Consider the following 16,635-nt stretch of genomic DNA (forward strand, 5'->3'; position numbering starts at 1 on the left):
ATGACTTTATCAATTATGTCATTAATCGCAAACCTTGATTGGGGATGCAAGTGACATTCTTGTCTCTTTCAGGCGATAAATTAAATTAATCACGGAGAGGAGGAGGAATTATTTACGTTCCATCACATTTTTTTCTTGCGCGCATAAACCTCTTTCATTAGCCACCGTTCACAAAATTCAGGGAGAGACAAATAAAGATCAACTTATAAGAGAAAATTCAAAAAAGAATCGTTTGAACGAAAAACGAATAAAAAAAACCACACGACTGTAGTCGTAAAAAAAATAGTAGAAGAGAATCTTGACGAAGATCTGATATACGTATATAGTCTAATACTTTGACAATCAGAGCAGAAATTTTCACAGCGACAGACTATATTTACTTACATATTTATGAACAGTGTATGCAAACAAACATACGTGTGCTTACAGGTACGAGCCAGACAAAAGGGATTATTCACTTATGCTGAGTTACATACATGTCGTCTCGACTTTTACGTAATTGACATTAAATGTCGCGTTGGTGGCTCATTCAGCTTATTTTCTTCTTACTTTATTAACACCATGTCATTAACGCGCATCTCAACGAAAGCCCGATTTTAATGCGATTGATTCTCGACGCACGTGTAGCACACGTTCGACTTTGTGTAAAATCGTCCCGGGCAGCGAGAAAACGAGTTGAAACGTTTCTCGTCCGTCCGTACGGTATACATTGTGTGCACATTAACACGACGACTCGACTAATTCTCGACAAAGGTAAACGAAATCATTCAACACCGAGAGAAACGATCGAAAATAGGAAGAAACGAACTAAGCACCATTTTGGTCAAAGTCACATCTATGGGCATGTAACTTGGGCTCGGCATGTCATCCTAATCATATATTTACCAACTAACACCGACATTCTTTCTCTAGAAAATTCGTCCGGCGATCTGGCGTCCGCGAGTGTCACTTTTCACTTTCGCGAAATTGCTTTCATTGTCGCGAAATTGCTTTCCGTCGTCTGAATCCAAGAGTACGCGGTCGGGACGATTTGCGCGAATATACAAAATGCCACGAATTTTTGTAATTTTTCTACGAGAAAGAATCTTTTGCTCGCGCTCGCGAACGACTAGCTGCAAATTGGCATAAGAGACGTGAATCCCGTAAACACCAGATCCGGCTTGGGAGAAAGGTAATCTAGGGAATGCAAAGCGTGCGACGAAACTTACCTCGTCAGTATCCGAGCCTACGAGTAGGAGGTCGAAGGGAATGGCAGCCACCAGGTCGATGATGAACCAACCCTTCAGGTAATGGACGGCTATCTTTCCAGGATGGGACACTACTTCATCGTTGCTGTTGACGAACGTCGTGCGAAAATTTATAATAATGTCCACGATGAAGGTGACGTCGACTGAAAAAATAGATAATATACATTTTCTATATTTTTTACGAAGAAAATTAATTCTTTGAAGATAATTAGTTTTTATGTCGTAAATTTTTAATCTATCAAATTTCTTATCAAACTATAGGTCAAACTAATGTTGCCTAAATTTTTATTTCGTTTGTTCGTTCGATATCGCGCTTAGAATTTCAAAAATTTCCACGAAACTAAAATTCATCGCACTAAAACGAAATAATGGAAGATAGTATCTCTAGAAATGTCACTTCTCGGACATTTCTCCGATTTCTTCATTCGTTCGTTCTATTTTCACGCTATTGTCTCTTTATCCATTCTATTGTTTCAGACAGTCGTGACATGTTATTCGCGTTCCAGCTACGTTATATGAAACATTACATGACTTTGTGCTCGCACATCAATATCAAATTTAAAGCTTTATTATAAGACCCGATTTCACCTCTCAAGCTCAAAAAAAGACTTTAATTTTGTTTCAAGTGAGTCCCTTTATTTTTTTTCCTAGAAATATAAAATTAATAAAAAATAAATTATAATAATTATTAAATAATTATTTAATTGTCAAAATTAATATACGTAAGAAAAAACTATATTGTTGTCATTATTATCATTTTCCCACAGGCATTTGTAATATTAATTAATATTAATTAATATTAATTGTTATTACAGATAAAAATATTAATTATTTATATTATTAAATATCACTTTAGCACAATTTTTATTTATTTTAAAAATGAAGCAAAAGAAACAAATTATAAATTTAAATAATGACTTACCTATAAAGTCTATGATAACGATGGGATCATCACTGTATTTTTTGTTCTTTCTGCTGTTATAGTCCGGATCCGATAGAACGAAAGCGGCAACGTACGGCGTAAATATGGCGGTGTACATCACGAGCAGCAATATAATCCAATCCCAGACTGCCTTGAACGGCGAATAGTGTAATATGGTCCACTTGTGGATTCTGGGGGATTGTAATTTGTACTCTGGGAGGACGTCTGCTCCGAGAGACAGTACCTACGACAGATCACATGAAAATTTTAAGAAAAAAATTCTCTCCAGCTCGCAACCTCTTTCGTATCTTCTCTCTTTATAAATGGTCTAAAAAAAGACCGATTACACGGAATAAAATGTTTCACGATTGATGAGAAAAAGAGATCACGTCTATAAATATATATGAAGTTAACAAACGAACACTTTCCGTGTGCACAAGATATACGCTTGTGCGAGAGATATAGAAGAACGAAAAATGGTGTTCCATCAGCACGTCGCTCATACTTCACTTAAAATGTTCTGTCAATATGATTATACGATATAGCGACACTTAAACTAACATTGTTCGCGTTAAAGTGCATCACGGTAAAAGACACTTATAGAGTGTCGGAGTTGGATGACGTTTGATCGTATCATATCACTTACGAGACACGGAGGAAAAATAAGGGAGCAAATGTTGATTTATCTAACACGGAAGTGCTTCGAGTTATTTATTGGATTAGATTAATTTAAGCTCGCCCGTTTCTGCAAAGAGGAAATTAGCAAACGGCTTAAATGAGATAATAGGAAGTGCAAATCTTCTCGTGAAATAAAAAATCGGTTATTTCAAAAAAGTTTCCATACATCCATTTCGTCAACCCGATCCGACCAATGGACGAAAGCGGATCGTGCGAATCACGTCTTCCCACATTTTTGCGAACATCGCGTCCAACAGCTGGCGAAATCCTCTTCTGCTGATCAAATTACTGCTTTCCCACTGGAGGGATTAGTCACAAGTACTCGAATAAGCTTAGAACAAGCTTTGTGCTCACAAGAGAGCTTAACCACTTAGTTGTCGCCATAATCCACGATTCTACCCAAGTGTCATGTTCTCAATATTCTGTCACAATTCCGAAAGGCAATTAATTCACAGAGCGATCGATTCTGTCGAATGGGTGCACAGCCAAAACGCGACGGGAGCAACACGGTGATTACGAGACTATCATCTTTCGACAAAAGCTTCGGATGTGAGGTTTCACAGCGTGTGTTGCTAAACAGGTCGACAGTTCAAAGCTTTTTCTCTCTTGAAACGCGAACTAATACTTCGAATTATTGATCCTTCTGGCACTCGAGAATCGAGAACGCTTGTTTATGGCGCTTGTGAGAGCTGGAAGAACCGGAAGAGCGCCGGCCGAGCGTCAGCTTAACACTGATGCAATGCAGCCCGACCAAGGGAGGCGTTCGTTCGATTGGCTCGGGATTGGCCGGTTCTGCTCGTGAGGAACGGTGTGTCAGGGTAGTAGCATACCCTTAGCTGGCACATTTCGGTGTGTGCCAAGTCGGGGAATACACCAAACACTAAGCTGTCAAGAGTCATCAGTCTACCCCGACCTAACAAGAATTTGTAAGAGAAAGTCGATATCGATAAACCGCACTCAAGAGGCTCGTATAGCGAACTGAGGATCTTATCCCGTGACAAAGTCGCAGTTTGCTCCCTTTTTCTTCCTCTCCCCGTGTACATGCGTATACGGTCGTTTTATTATTATCAACCCCATCGGTCAATAAACGACCGATAAGCGAATAAAAATAGAAAATGGAATATTCATTACTGATGCCTGGAGAATGAAACGTTCAATGCGAGTGACACCATTATGTAGCTTCGCCATTAAGTTATTGAATGTTGGTTTCGAATATCTTTATCAACATTAAATTCCATTTGCGAATCTTCCGAATCAATTCTTAATTTTCTTCCTAAAATTCAACACGTATTTCTAGATATTTTTAGATACAATAATTGATACGCGAATATCTACATTAGCGAAAGTTCAATGTCGAGCGGCGATGGTACTTGTTTTTTTAATCTTATTCGATTAGGTCGATATCAAATAACATCTAATAACAACTAATCTACCTTGATGGAGACATTTTTAAAGAGTAGAGAGCCAAGCTCGGTTCTCTTCCTTCTTTATCGATTTTTTATTATCAGCTTTTATCTCGTGGCAAGTGTATAGTCGGGCGGGTCAGAGGAGGCAGGATAAAAATCGGCTCATTGGGTCGTCAGAGACAGTCGCGGGAATGTAAATTCAGCTGTGGTCATGTTTTATTCATGCTGATGCTAAGTGAGAAGGGTTGTCGCGAAGACGACCTCGTTCCAATGACCTAAGATTATCGTAATAATTCGTGCCATCTTCAAAAAAAGAAAAACTTCTCTTCAGGAAAAATAGACTCGCAGCACGTCACAAAGGCATTTTTATTTTATATATGTATATATACGGAAATAAACTATAATTAATGATTAAAATATTGCTAATAAATATTTTTGTAAATAAATAATATTGCAAAGAAATATTTTTCATCATTTCACTTTATAATTTTCTCTTTTTTTTCCTACATTTATACAAATTTTCTTCGGTATCGGGAAAATAGAAGTTTCAAAGTTAAGTAATAAGAGGTAATCTGTGGTAGAGATTAAAAGACAAGGGAGAAGATTCTTTAGCGTAATAATTATAACTTTATCGCGATGAACGATTGACATCGTCTATATAGATATATTAACATATGGATTTTCACATCGATCTAAGATGCTTCGACAGGTGTAATCGAAACGAAATAGTCGAAGGAGGTTGGCGTTCGTCGGAAAGTTACGTGACCTGGAATTATCGAATAGTTACTGCGTTATGTGATTATTTTCATCAGCGTCTGCTGAACCAGGAAAAATAGCGTGAAAATAAATCTAGCGAAAAATTACGAGCGCAACGAAATCTTCTTCCTCTCTCAGGAACTTTATCCGATTCGGTGCATTTTAGCGGAATTTCTGTAAAGACGCTTGAATAAATTTCATGCACATTAAATTAACTGTAAAGAAAAACTGTGATATAAAAAGGCCCGAGGGTATTTCTGTTTAAATTCACTAGGTCATCTATGAGGAGCAATTCGCGGCACAATATTTCGTTTCGATGGCTCGACTTCGTCCGCAACCGGATTTAATATTTGCAGACTCACGACAGAACCATGTTTTCCCCGCATAAATATGTACCTGATGTGCGTGCAAATAAAATTGCACGGCTTCTGCGATGATCAGAGAGCTTCTAAAGTATCTTCGGAAGTTTCTGGATAAAGCTTGAGAATATTCTCCGCGAAAATAACGATTATCCATATGAAACTTGATATAAAATCATATCAATGAAATAGCATAAATTTAAGCATTATTTAAAGCCTTCTTTAGCAAGGAGAATAAACCGACGGATTAATTATTGTGTGATTTTATATTTGATATAATGTGAGAGAGGGATTTATATATATTTTAAATAAATTATTAACAAATTATTCGAACTATAAACAAAATTTATCCCAAATAATCCATCGACATTCGTAAAAGCAATTGAGCACATTTTCATGACGGATTTTGAAGTGCCATTTGAAAATGAGGTCGCGTCAACGACAACGCGTTCGCTTATTATTGCCTATATCGTTCGTGTGTTTAATGAAGAAAAAGCTTCTGTCGAGGCTTCTGCATGTTTTCGCTCCTGAATATATATGTCTGAACAAGTGTTTTTTTTTTCATTCATTTTTATTTCACAACGGATTTTAATCCGATGAAATCATCCATTCATTCAGATTCGTATCGAGTTATTCGATCGATACCGATGCGAAATATACGCGCCATTTCGCGGCAGATAAGACAAACACGTTTACAAGGCTTGATAACACTAAATAAACTAAATAATTAGTTGATAAACGCGAATAAACAAAGTGTGACTTAATTAGAACGATAGAGAAGCACCGCAGGAGACCGCGAAAGCAAATTTGGCGAATGACAAATTACATAGTCTCCATAATTATCGAATTATCATCGCGTTATATCTTCAATAATAATAGATAAATTTATATCAGATTAACAATGCAAATAATTATTTCTGCAATACTTAATTTTTTACAGATAAATAAATAGAGATATACATAATTAATGATGTAATATACAGTTTGTAGTTTATCTCACTGTAATTATATAATTTGCAAAAATAAAAATATAATTGTATCTTTATAAATTTTATCAAAATAATAATGCAAATAAAAAACATCGATTACCGTCGACAGGGTCGAACCAAACTTCTGCTTCTTTCCCTTCATAAAATATGAACGCATCATGGTTTCTGACATTCTCACGAAATATTCCAGTGTCATTCTCAATCGTGGCGAATCTCGCTCGAGCGATGCTTGCGCGTTTTTAATATACGCACAAAAATGAGAGCAAACGACGTCGGAGAAACCACCTGTTTCTCTACTACTTTTTTTTCAAACTTTTTCACTAAGCAAGTCTTCGGTGTCTCTCGACATGTAGCTTGCGAAATCTTGAGAAAGAAAACACCCAGGACATTCCACAGATTCTCCTCAGCCCTCCATCTTGTCAAGACAACGATTTCGTTTTTTCACAGCATCCGTGACGAGTATCAAGGGTGAGACATTCAGAATTTCCACTTTCACATCAGATTTAATACGACCATTTTGAAAAATTCTATTGAATCATACTTCTGAAAGTCATGTTTCTTTGTGCAAATCTTGTAAATTGATGCGAAGTAGATAATGGCATTTCTTGATCGGACAATATCGATACATCAAATGTTTGAGAGCTTTCTAGGAGCTTCTTCAATCAACGAACATAAAGGAGGAATCACGTAGTTTTATGTTGTCTTTGCGGGAAACTTGATCAATTCGAAGAATCTGTCGGTCTTCCCGATTCTTTATTTCGTACAAAAGATTTCATCATTTTCATACAATTTTTAATCGAAGATTCAAACTTAATAAAAAAAACTCATTTAAAGAATCAGTAAGAATTCGATTAATTCAGAAAATTTAGCGTCTTCTTAAATTTGTCATAAGCATTCTCATCAAACCTTTGTGAATTATTTTTAATAGCGCTAAATTTATATATTATTAATTCTGATTAAAAGATTCAAATGAATCAATATTGCACTGATTCGATTTTTTGATCTTTAATTAGATACTCAAAAAATTTATCCGTGACAAAATTAATCGAATTAATATGATCGAAAAATTGAAGTTAAATTGTCTCTTTGATATTCTTCAATTTATCCATTTATTTCTTTACAATCTCCGAAAAATCCCCAATGTTACAAATTCTCGATTTAAAGCATCGATGATGACAATCACGATCGTAGTGTTAAATGCAATCTCTCTTGTATATTGGATTTAAAGGATAATCTTCAGAGGGGAGCAAATATCCGCGAACTTCACGAAGTCACTTTTCCCGAATCTCACGAATTTAGCTCCCGTGAAGGGATCGATTTTAAATAAAACGAGGATGACATTCACGTCAAAATAGTATTAGATGGAACTTTCTCGGCTTAGGGAATTTCCACCCATTTGCAGCGGATTTCACGAGGGAGACTTTTACAAGTATATCAAATTCCGCAAGGCGAGACCCCACGATGTTGAATAGAGATTCATGATGTTATTTGCAATTTTCAGAGTCAGAGAAAATTCTGATTTTCAGTCGTGCTTGAGAGAGAAACCTCAAGGGATGCTGTTCACATTCGAACTCAGTTTTCACAGGAGAATCGAGTCGGACGGAATAACGATAATGATTATTACTATGGTGGTTTCACTGCGATGCGGAAAATCTAATGATTCCAGTCGGTTGCTTTTCGGGGACGCCAAACGAATTCCAGACAAGGTGATCTAATTTCGGTCGGTTCTCAACTGCTTCGATTCCGCGGCCGAACGCTCGCGTACGCGCGGCAAAACTAAGCGCTCGGGAGATCTGTTTCAGGCGAAGTCGGAGCAACGGCGCCGAGGTTGCATGCCGAGGAGTGCTTTCAGAAAACATCTGCCCCTACTCGGTCCTACTTCGGTCCAACCGAATTCACAGCCCGTTAGGAACGGTAATTCGTGATTTTCGTACACCCGGTATGTGCAAGCGTAATAAAACCGAATCGTAAAAATGCGAAATAAAACCAAAGAATAGCAAATCGGGTCAAACAGATACATATTAGAAGATGTATAATTAAATTCGTTATTGAGTTTTATCGAAGAAAGCATTCTCGATATTGTTGATAATATTTGTAATATATCTGATATTTGTGTAAAAAATATGAATCGAAATTAATTTGCTATTCCGTGAATCTAATCGTTTCGTTATTAATTATTTGAATGCAAGTAAGATCGATGAAATAAAATGATTCCTTTCAATAAAAAAATGTAAATTGTTTAATCGCAAATTGATAAATTAATCTTAAAGTTACGGATATATTGTACAAATATCTTGTACAAATATATTGTACATGCGTTCAAATTTCAGAGGAAATAAATTCTTTATTTTCTCGACATAAATTATATTACTTATGCTCGTTAATTATTTGCTCCAATTACATAAATAATAACTTTCTCATTAAAGACGAGATAACTTGAACAACAGAAAAATTTAATTAATTTCCGATACAATGAAACATACCGGAATCGTTTCTTTTCTTCGTAAGAAAAATAAATTGCTAGCGAGTTTCAATGTGTTTCTGGATATTGAAGCTGCAACGAAGATATAAGATCGCGAATGGCTTTGCTCCAGTATCAGACGTAAGTTGTAATAAAGCACAGATCGTAAAAATCAGAAATAGGGCGGGGATAAAAGTGTCAAGGCGTATTCGCCGATATTCACGAGGCTGATTCATCCAGAAACATCGGAGGTTTCCTCTCTCATACGTAACCCAATAATCTCAAACTTTCCTTCTTCAGATAATCACTCACTCGAGTTTTAAGTGAGTTGCGTTTATATTAATTTACATTACGAGTGAGTAAGAATAATCAGTATAACATAAAAGAACAGAGAATGATGCATCCTATGAGACTCGTTCTTTAGGATCAATCTTATTCCACATGTGTCAACAATAATTCTATTATACACTTGAAAGTTAATGCAGATCAGAGGAGCTTCCACTTCAATTCGTTTATGACTTTAATTTAATAATGCATCGATCGTATGCTAAGTGCACTCGAAAAGGCCGACAGCGACTGACATTTTATGGGCATGTTTAATGAACCGCTTTAACCACGAGACAACCGAGGTGAGGCACGTGTAATTTCCAGCTTTAGAAATTAGAAACATGCGACGAAAAAGTTGCGCACCGCTTCCGAATAACATTTGTGGACTCAGATGCCTCATTGCCGGTACGACAATAATGATAATTCATTCCTTATCCTCTTATTAACTAGCTAATCTGCCTCTTTAATTAGAGTAATTAACGAGGGAAGCTCAAATATCATATCGCTAACAATAAGTATATGCAAAATAATGTTCCTGTTACGGAAGTATTATCGTAATTGTATTATCTCGTATTATCTCGACTTTATTAATTAATATTTCTGTCCTCTAATAATCTCGATATAAGATAAGTCGAGAGATTAGCTGCGCAAGAAGATTGGAGTCTCTCATGGAAGAGAACATTTATTTATAAACGTTTTTATCTATAAATTTTAAATAATGGAGGATCGTGAAGAGGGATGAGGGAGCGTTTATCTATAAACGCTGCTCGCATTTATCTATAAATTTTATATAATGTATTTCAATGGAAAGAAAATAGTGAGGAAAATATAAAATGCTTAATGAAATGTATTTTAAATTAATTATTTTTAATTCAATTTCTTTCTCTCTTCTACCGTGATAAAATTAATTAATCGCTCCCGAGTCGCACTTTGACTAAATCAGCAATTTTCTCGGGATACTAAATATTTTAGTATTACATTTCACACTTGTATATTTTCTCAAAGCCAGCACGATATTGCGTCTGTTCATCGTAAAATATAATTACTGAAAGTAACCAAGCAGGCAAGCGTGAATGTATTTTCAGGCATCTCGACTGTTCGTACACCTTGAGCCATTTTACAGGCGGAAAGCACGAGCTTTACAAACAAGCATAATCCGTCCGTGATCGTTTTAAAAATGGATGTAATATCGCTTCCGGCTTCTTATTAATTAAGAAAAGTCGTTCTTTCCTTCGTATTATGGCTTCATCCAAATATATCTTGAGGAGACATCGTTTTACTACGTTAATCAGGTTTAAATATAATAAGACTTTAATCTAAAGGTTTGATAAGTTTTCAACTTCGTATTTATTATTATATGGTGTGTTATATTAAAGTATCTTGTATATTTTATTTCTAAACATCTTGGAAGTCTCCCTAGAATGTACGTTTTCTTTTAATTTTCGTTTTAATACTTTAGATGTTTCTCGCCTGCCTTTGTTCTCAAAGAGACAATTATATCGATTCGACAATAATTGCACAGTTGCGCGCGAGGTAAAGCCCTATCAATCGCTTTTATCGTGATCGTATCCGCGTCTCCCTTCGAGAAAAGACCGATTTAACTTCCATTTATCATTGTGCGAGTCCCATGCATGCGCAATACTCGGAGCAATTAATTCGCAGGTCACACGAAGCTCTCGCGAGGATTCTCGTGCGTTCAAGAGGGCATTCGGTCAATTAATTTAACGCTCTATCAGAAAACGTAGGGATGCGCTAATGTTTCGATCATGAAATTTAATTGTACGAATGCACTAATTGCCGGCTTTCTCCAGATCGGCGTGACGGATCGCATAAAGGCGCGTTCGCTCGCCAAGGGACCTTTTTCACAAATTACGTTTCGCAATTTCCACTTTCATTTAATAATTGAGCACAAAGTACAAAGTCTGAATTTAGCATAATGGAACTGTTGAATGCCCAAGGCTGCGTCATTTGCAGTCAAGCACGAGTTGAAAGCTTTCGGAATAAATCACACGCGATACCTCCAGGTAATGAAATTATAATGTACGCGATAATGACATGACAAAAGAAATTCGATAATTCGAACCCAATTAAAATATTACATAATTAAACATTGCATTACGAAACAAATTTATTGCGTATCTCCTTTTACGGCTTCAATTCCCTTTATGAGTTATTGTTATAATTTTGTTCACTTATAATATTTGGAAATACATTGTGCTTATCAATAAAAGGGGAAGGAACGAGCAATGTTTTCCGTCGAGACAGTAGCCTACGAGAATGCATCACATGTACATATGTGTAGTCTGAAAATAGCATTAACACGTCTACCACCGAGGGATAGGCATAGTAATGCGATGTTTATCCTCTTCGCCATAACTAGCCCGTAGTATGAAATCGTCAACGATGTTTTCTTTGTAAACAATGTCTTGTCCGTGAGCCAGAAAATGGTATTGACTAAGTCAATCGAAGAAACTCGTCGGGAAAATATCTGTGTTAAATTACCGATTTAAGAGAATAGGTCACACATTTGATCAAACTTAAAGTTCCTATTGGACATGTCCTATTGTCACATCTCCTGCGATACGTGTCGCATTTATTTTTCAACGAGTCTTTCCTAAAATCATACTCCCATTTTCCTATAAAAAATAACAAGACTTTTGTTTCAAATATTTTTCAATATTTATTTTTAATAAAAAAGGGGAATTAATATATCTTTTAGTATTTGAAATATTATTAATCACGATATGTGTATGTGTGTGTGAGAAGGAAAAATATAGTTGCAATTAATTTATTAAATAATGCCTTCAGGAATAACCAAATGAACCTATATAAAAAAGCACTGTCTATCTATGAATGCATGAATCGATTAATATTTATTAATGATTAATGAATCAATTAATATTTATTAATGATTAATTAACTATTGATTAGTTAACTAATTATTTATTAATTTATCAATCTGACTCGCTGGATTCCCAAAATTCTTATTTCAAGCTACATTCGCCAAAATCGGAGCTTGCAAAAATATTTTTGCTCGACAGATTGGCGGTAATGAAATTAGTCACCTAGAATAAACGTTTTCCATGTGAGAAACATATATATATACGATGGCATCAGAGAACAAAGGTATATATCATTCTTATCTACGTCAATAAAATGCACGATAGCGGCTGAAACTGTAGTTGAAATCTCCCTCACGTCAGAGTCGACATCGTGTAGGTGTGTATCGCGATCGATGCATCGATGCAAAAATAGCTCGTGCACATCTTAAGATATTAATGTTTCAAAGGGTCACAATAAAAATGTCAGTCACTACCTTCGAATTTTATTCTCTATATATCTATATGCAATCATTATATCAGCATTTGCGCGATATCTTTAATCATAATAAAAATATCAGCGACTCTAAGTGCTATTCTCTCATCTATCAGAGACTCAGTCTATAAAATATTCCAACAGTGTTCCCCTATCATGATGTGATTAATCTATGCCAGTGTATTTCATTCCGATCGAATAAAGTACAAGCCGTACAATTAATGCATCATTACCGCGTATCACGATTCGAGGTACGATTGGTCATTAATGAGTGAAATGTTAATTAACGCGACGTTTGAATACCTCTTTTGTTAAACCGGCCTTGAGCGCCGATTGTTGCGGGCCCCCGTTCTCCAACAATAGACTCTTGGTACTTCCACCTTTGACCCTGACACTGCTCCATCTCTGTCGCGGTATATCCGTCATTTTCTCGCTGCGATCTCCCTCCTTCAACGAGCCGCCTTTGACCCTGAGGGCCCCGAGGACCGCGGTCGTGGGCGCGACCGGTGCGTCGAGCTGCCCCAAGAGATGCTCCGACATCGCTCGAGGGGACTTTATGCACGTCATCGTTGTTGGAGCGAGCGTGTTTGCCGAGGATACCGACTTCACCAGCAGATCTTTACCCTCCTTCGTCCAGGTCGTGAGCTTCCTGCTGAGGGAGAGGGTGGTCGGCGCCGAGGTCGGTTTCTGGGACGAGCTGGGAAGATCGTCGGGATAGGTGTCCGTCTCGTTGATCACGTGGACGGTTTCGTTGATCACGTGAACATTCTGCTGTCTCGCGAGTGACCCGGAGGCCGGGACCACCGTCGCCGCCGTCGAAACGTAGCAGGGATCCTCGTTCAGGTCGAGAAGCCGATCTCCCGCTGCCCGAGGATAATAATCCTTGGCAGCGGAGGACCCGGAGGCGGCTACGACCCTTCGTCTAGCACCGAACTTCGGTATTCTGTTGCGGCAGACGCTCGACGGCGTCCTCGCAAGGCCCTCGATCAGGGCGTCCCTCTCCTCGGACGACAGCTCGCTCTCCTCCTGAAGATCCGAGGACGTGCTGGCGCTTATTCGGATGCTGCCGGCGGTGGTGAAGCGCCGTTCGCCGGCACCACCGGCTGAGGTTCCAGCCTCCGAGGTAAAGTTGCTGTTCGCGCACGGCCGGACGCACAACAGGCTTTGCAGATCGCGCTCGTACGACGACGAGCTCGTGGTCGAGGCCGTCGTACCACCGCCTCCTACCGTTTCCGCGAAAACCCTCGCCGTGCCGTTCGCCGACGCAGACTTCGGCAGCAAGCCCCACTTCCTGCGGGAGCGATCGACGATCTCCGATCGCGCGCGATCCCCGTCGTTCTCCAGCAGGAACTCGAACGTGCCTCGACTGTATTCCTCTCCCTCGTACCTCGACTCGCCACGACGAGAGTGCCCTCGATCCTTCCTTCTCCTTCCCGAAATGAATCTTTCGCTGGGCTCCTGGATAGATCGAGCACCCTCGTCGGAGACGCTGGAGTCTGCGACGCTCGAGTCCCGCTGCTTTCCCTCCTCGGTCGGCGGGGGGATCTGCTTCCTCCTTATCACCACTGGCGGCGGCCGATTGGCCACCTTGGCAGTCGGTATGTCAATCGATAGATCCTTCACCGAGCGTAATGCTATCTGTTCGTCCCGCGGTTGGGACGAACCCGGAGGCTGGGACTTGGACAGTTTTTCCTTGAACAGCTGAATCTTGGCGAAGTATGTCGACCCAGCAATCGACGGATCGACGCGACTGCTCTCGCTGTCGATCCCCTTCACGTTGTTTAATTGCGATAGACGGTTCCCAGAAGCCGTTTATCGAATCTCGAATATAAACTCTCAAAGACTCGCGACGGTATTGTTACTGTTTACGTTGAGTAAGGCAGCAATAAAAATTTAATCCAAGTAATTGTTGTCGAGTATTGTACTCTCTGTTATATAATAATTTAGATTTGCTGTCTCGCAATGCAAAAGGCAAGGCGTTGCAAAAAGAAGCGTAGTTAAAAGTCGACGCTTTGAAAGACTGTTGGGTTGTAACTTTTCTGTTATGCTTCTCACCTGTGTCTTTGTCTTCGATCTTTGTCTTCGCTGATTCTTTATCTTCTCTCCTCTTTTTTTCTTACGTTAGTATAAATCTGCCAATCGATAATTTCGACGAAGCAAATTCTCTTTTGTGCTTGTTACAAATTTAAATATTGTGCAATGTTATTGTTAGGACGTGTGCGCATCCGTAAAATCACCTAGTCAACTCGCTCTTGTGTGCTCGTAGACGAATTATTACTATCGATAATTATCGTTGGTTGCTTATATATGCGTGTGCTTTTACGACGTAAAAAGGAAACCTTGTAAATATCGCTATCGGCTCATTCACATCTTTTATTGCGACGACCTCTGGTATATCCCATTTGATTGATTAAAAAGTTGTCTCTCCCCTCGATTCAAAATACTGATATAAAACATACAAGGATAATTATTGGCTTAAACTTAATTCTCTCTCCACCGTCGCGTTGTGGAAATTTCGCGACAGAGCGAATTTCGTTAATTAATTAATTAATTAGCAATAAATAATGGATGGAACGTGACAACAGTCTCAATTGAGAAAAGATAGGTGTTTGAATTTCAGTCTCGATCACTTTCCTCTTTTTTCTTCTTCTTCTTCACTCTCGCTTATTTCAAATGCATTAATTACCTTCGTCGCGAAAATATCGTTCAGCATGCAAAATCGGGATCGCAACAGAAATAAGAGAGCTCTTCTTACTCAACGCTTCAGCTTCCTGCGTTTCGGACAAAAGGCTTCGCTAAAGCGAGACAGGAATACGACAAATTATTGGCAATTGGAAATTCGATGCAGGTACAAACGCTCGTATACGGTATAAGTCTTCTCGACCCTAGATCCCTCCAGGAGATTCAAGAATCACGAGAACGGTCTACCCTCGTCGCTGTCCACGATGGATTTGGCACGGGCTAATACTGAGGAATCCTTCAGGGATGCGCGAAGCGACATCCTGTCTCGCGACGACGCGGACGTTCCAATTTCCCGTCAACGAAGACGTATGGGAGCCTCGTGAATCTCCTTAACGATCAATTTAGAAGAACTTTTGACAGTGCATCGGCTGAACAAATCGTGATCGAGTCTCGCAAATGCCGCATCACATGTAGATCATAGGTTGTAAATGTGTCGGAGAATATCTCATCCCGATCATATTCTGATATTCCTTCTCTTCCGACCTCTCCTTTCCACCTTATCAATAAGATCTTTTGATAGATTCCAAGGATTTAACGATTGAGATCGATCACAACACGGCAGGAAATGTCAGTGCGATTGTCACGCGCGTTCTCTTAAAACGCTAAGCAGAGCAGTTTTTTTACTTTCGATGTGAGCCCAGCGACGCTCGAATTAATTATCACTTGCATTTCGTTGATTAACGCATGCTAGAGATATCGTATACGTGATCGGCGAAGATTCCCTCCTCACAAAGCTTATGCATCTATCGCACTAAAACTCTCTCGATGCACGATCGTTCGGATTCGCTCGATTACTAATCGACGGAGTGATTAACTTTCTCGAGTCTATACTCAACGAGTTACGGCTGCTAATTATCAAGGATATCTCCGTTCATAGATATGCTGGCAAAGTTTCAGGAAGATATGTGCGTCCACGAGGTCCGATCGTCGTCACCGGGGATGTATCGCACATCGAACATATTTAATGCATCCAGGTAATCAGACTGCATCCGTAATGACTTACAATCGCGCACTGATCTCTAACGAATGCAGCACATCACGATACTTTTGCGAGCATCGCCGGCTATAACTGACGCGCCTCCTCAACTCATCCCTGGTAAACCGAGTAGTTTCTCGCACTGTTGCGGCCGAGTGACTAAGGCAAGAGGGACGCTCGTGCGCTCCAGACGGCCACGATCGTTGTTCCGGCCAACATTCCAAGTTTCTCGACTCTCGTTTCCGGGAGAGGGAGACCGAGAGAGACACACAAAGAGGGAGAGAGGGAAGAGAGATCTTGGAGAGAGTCGGTATATGGCGAATCTTCCGTCCTTAGTCCCTTTCGTCCGCAGTCCTCGCCACCCTTTCACCGTGTCTCAACCTCTCGAGTTCGCCACCTCAGCCGAACGTCCAGGTGCCGAGGAGGAGACGGTCGACTTACTAGCGTCGTATATGCG

General features: G+C 39.2%; 1 protein-coding gene across 17 annotated transcripts in view; it reads right to left on the reverse strand.

The window, feature by feature from the left end:
- Positions 1 to 16,635, reverse strand: part of LOC105251134 (potassium voltage-gated channel subfamily H member 6) — a 100,864-nt gene that overhangs the window by 13,537 nt on the left and 70,692 nt on the right. For all 17 annotated transcript variants that reach the window (XM_025406455.1, XM_025406454.1, XM_011257691.3 and 14 more), the window contains 2 exons: positions 2,170 to 2,413; positions 1,209 to 1,390 (listed from right to left, as the gene is read on the reverse strand). In XM_025406455.1, coding sequence (XP_025262240.1) covers positions 1,209 to 1,390; positions 2,170 to 2,413 — 426 coding nt within the window. The remainder of the gene's footprint in view (positions 1 to 1,208; positions 1,391 to 2,169; positions 2,414 to 16,635) is intronic.

The sequence above is a fragment of the Camponotus floridanus genome, unplaced genomic scaffold, assembly GCF_003227725.1.
Source record: "Camponotus floridanus strain SB8 unplaced genomic scaffold, Cflo_v7.5 scaffold144, whole genome shotgun sequence".
NCBI classification, from domain to species: Eukaryota; Metazoa; Arthropoda; class Insecta; order Hymenoptera; family Formicidae; genus Camponotus; species Camponotus floridanus.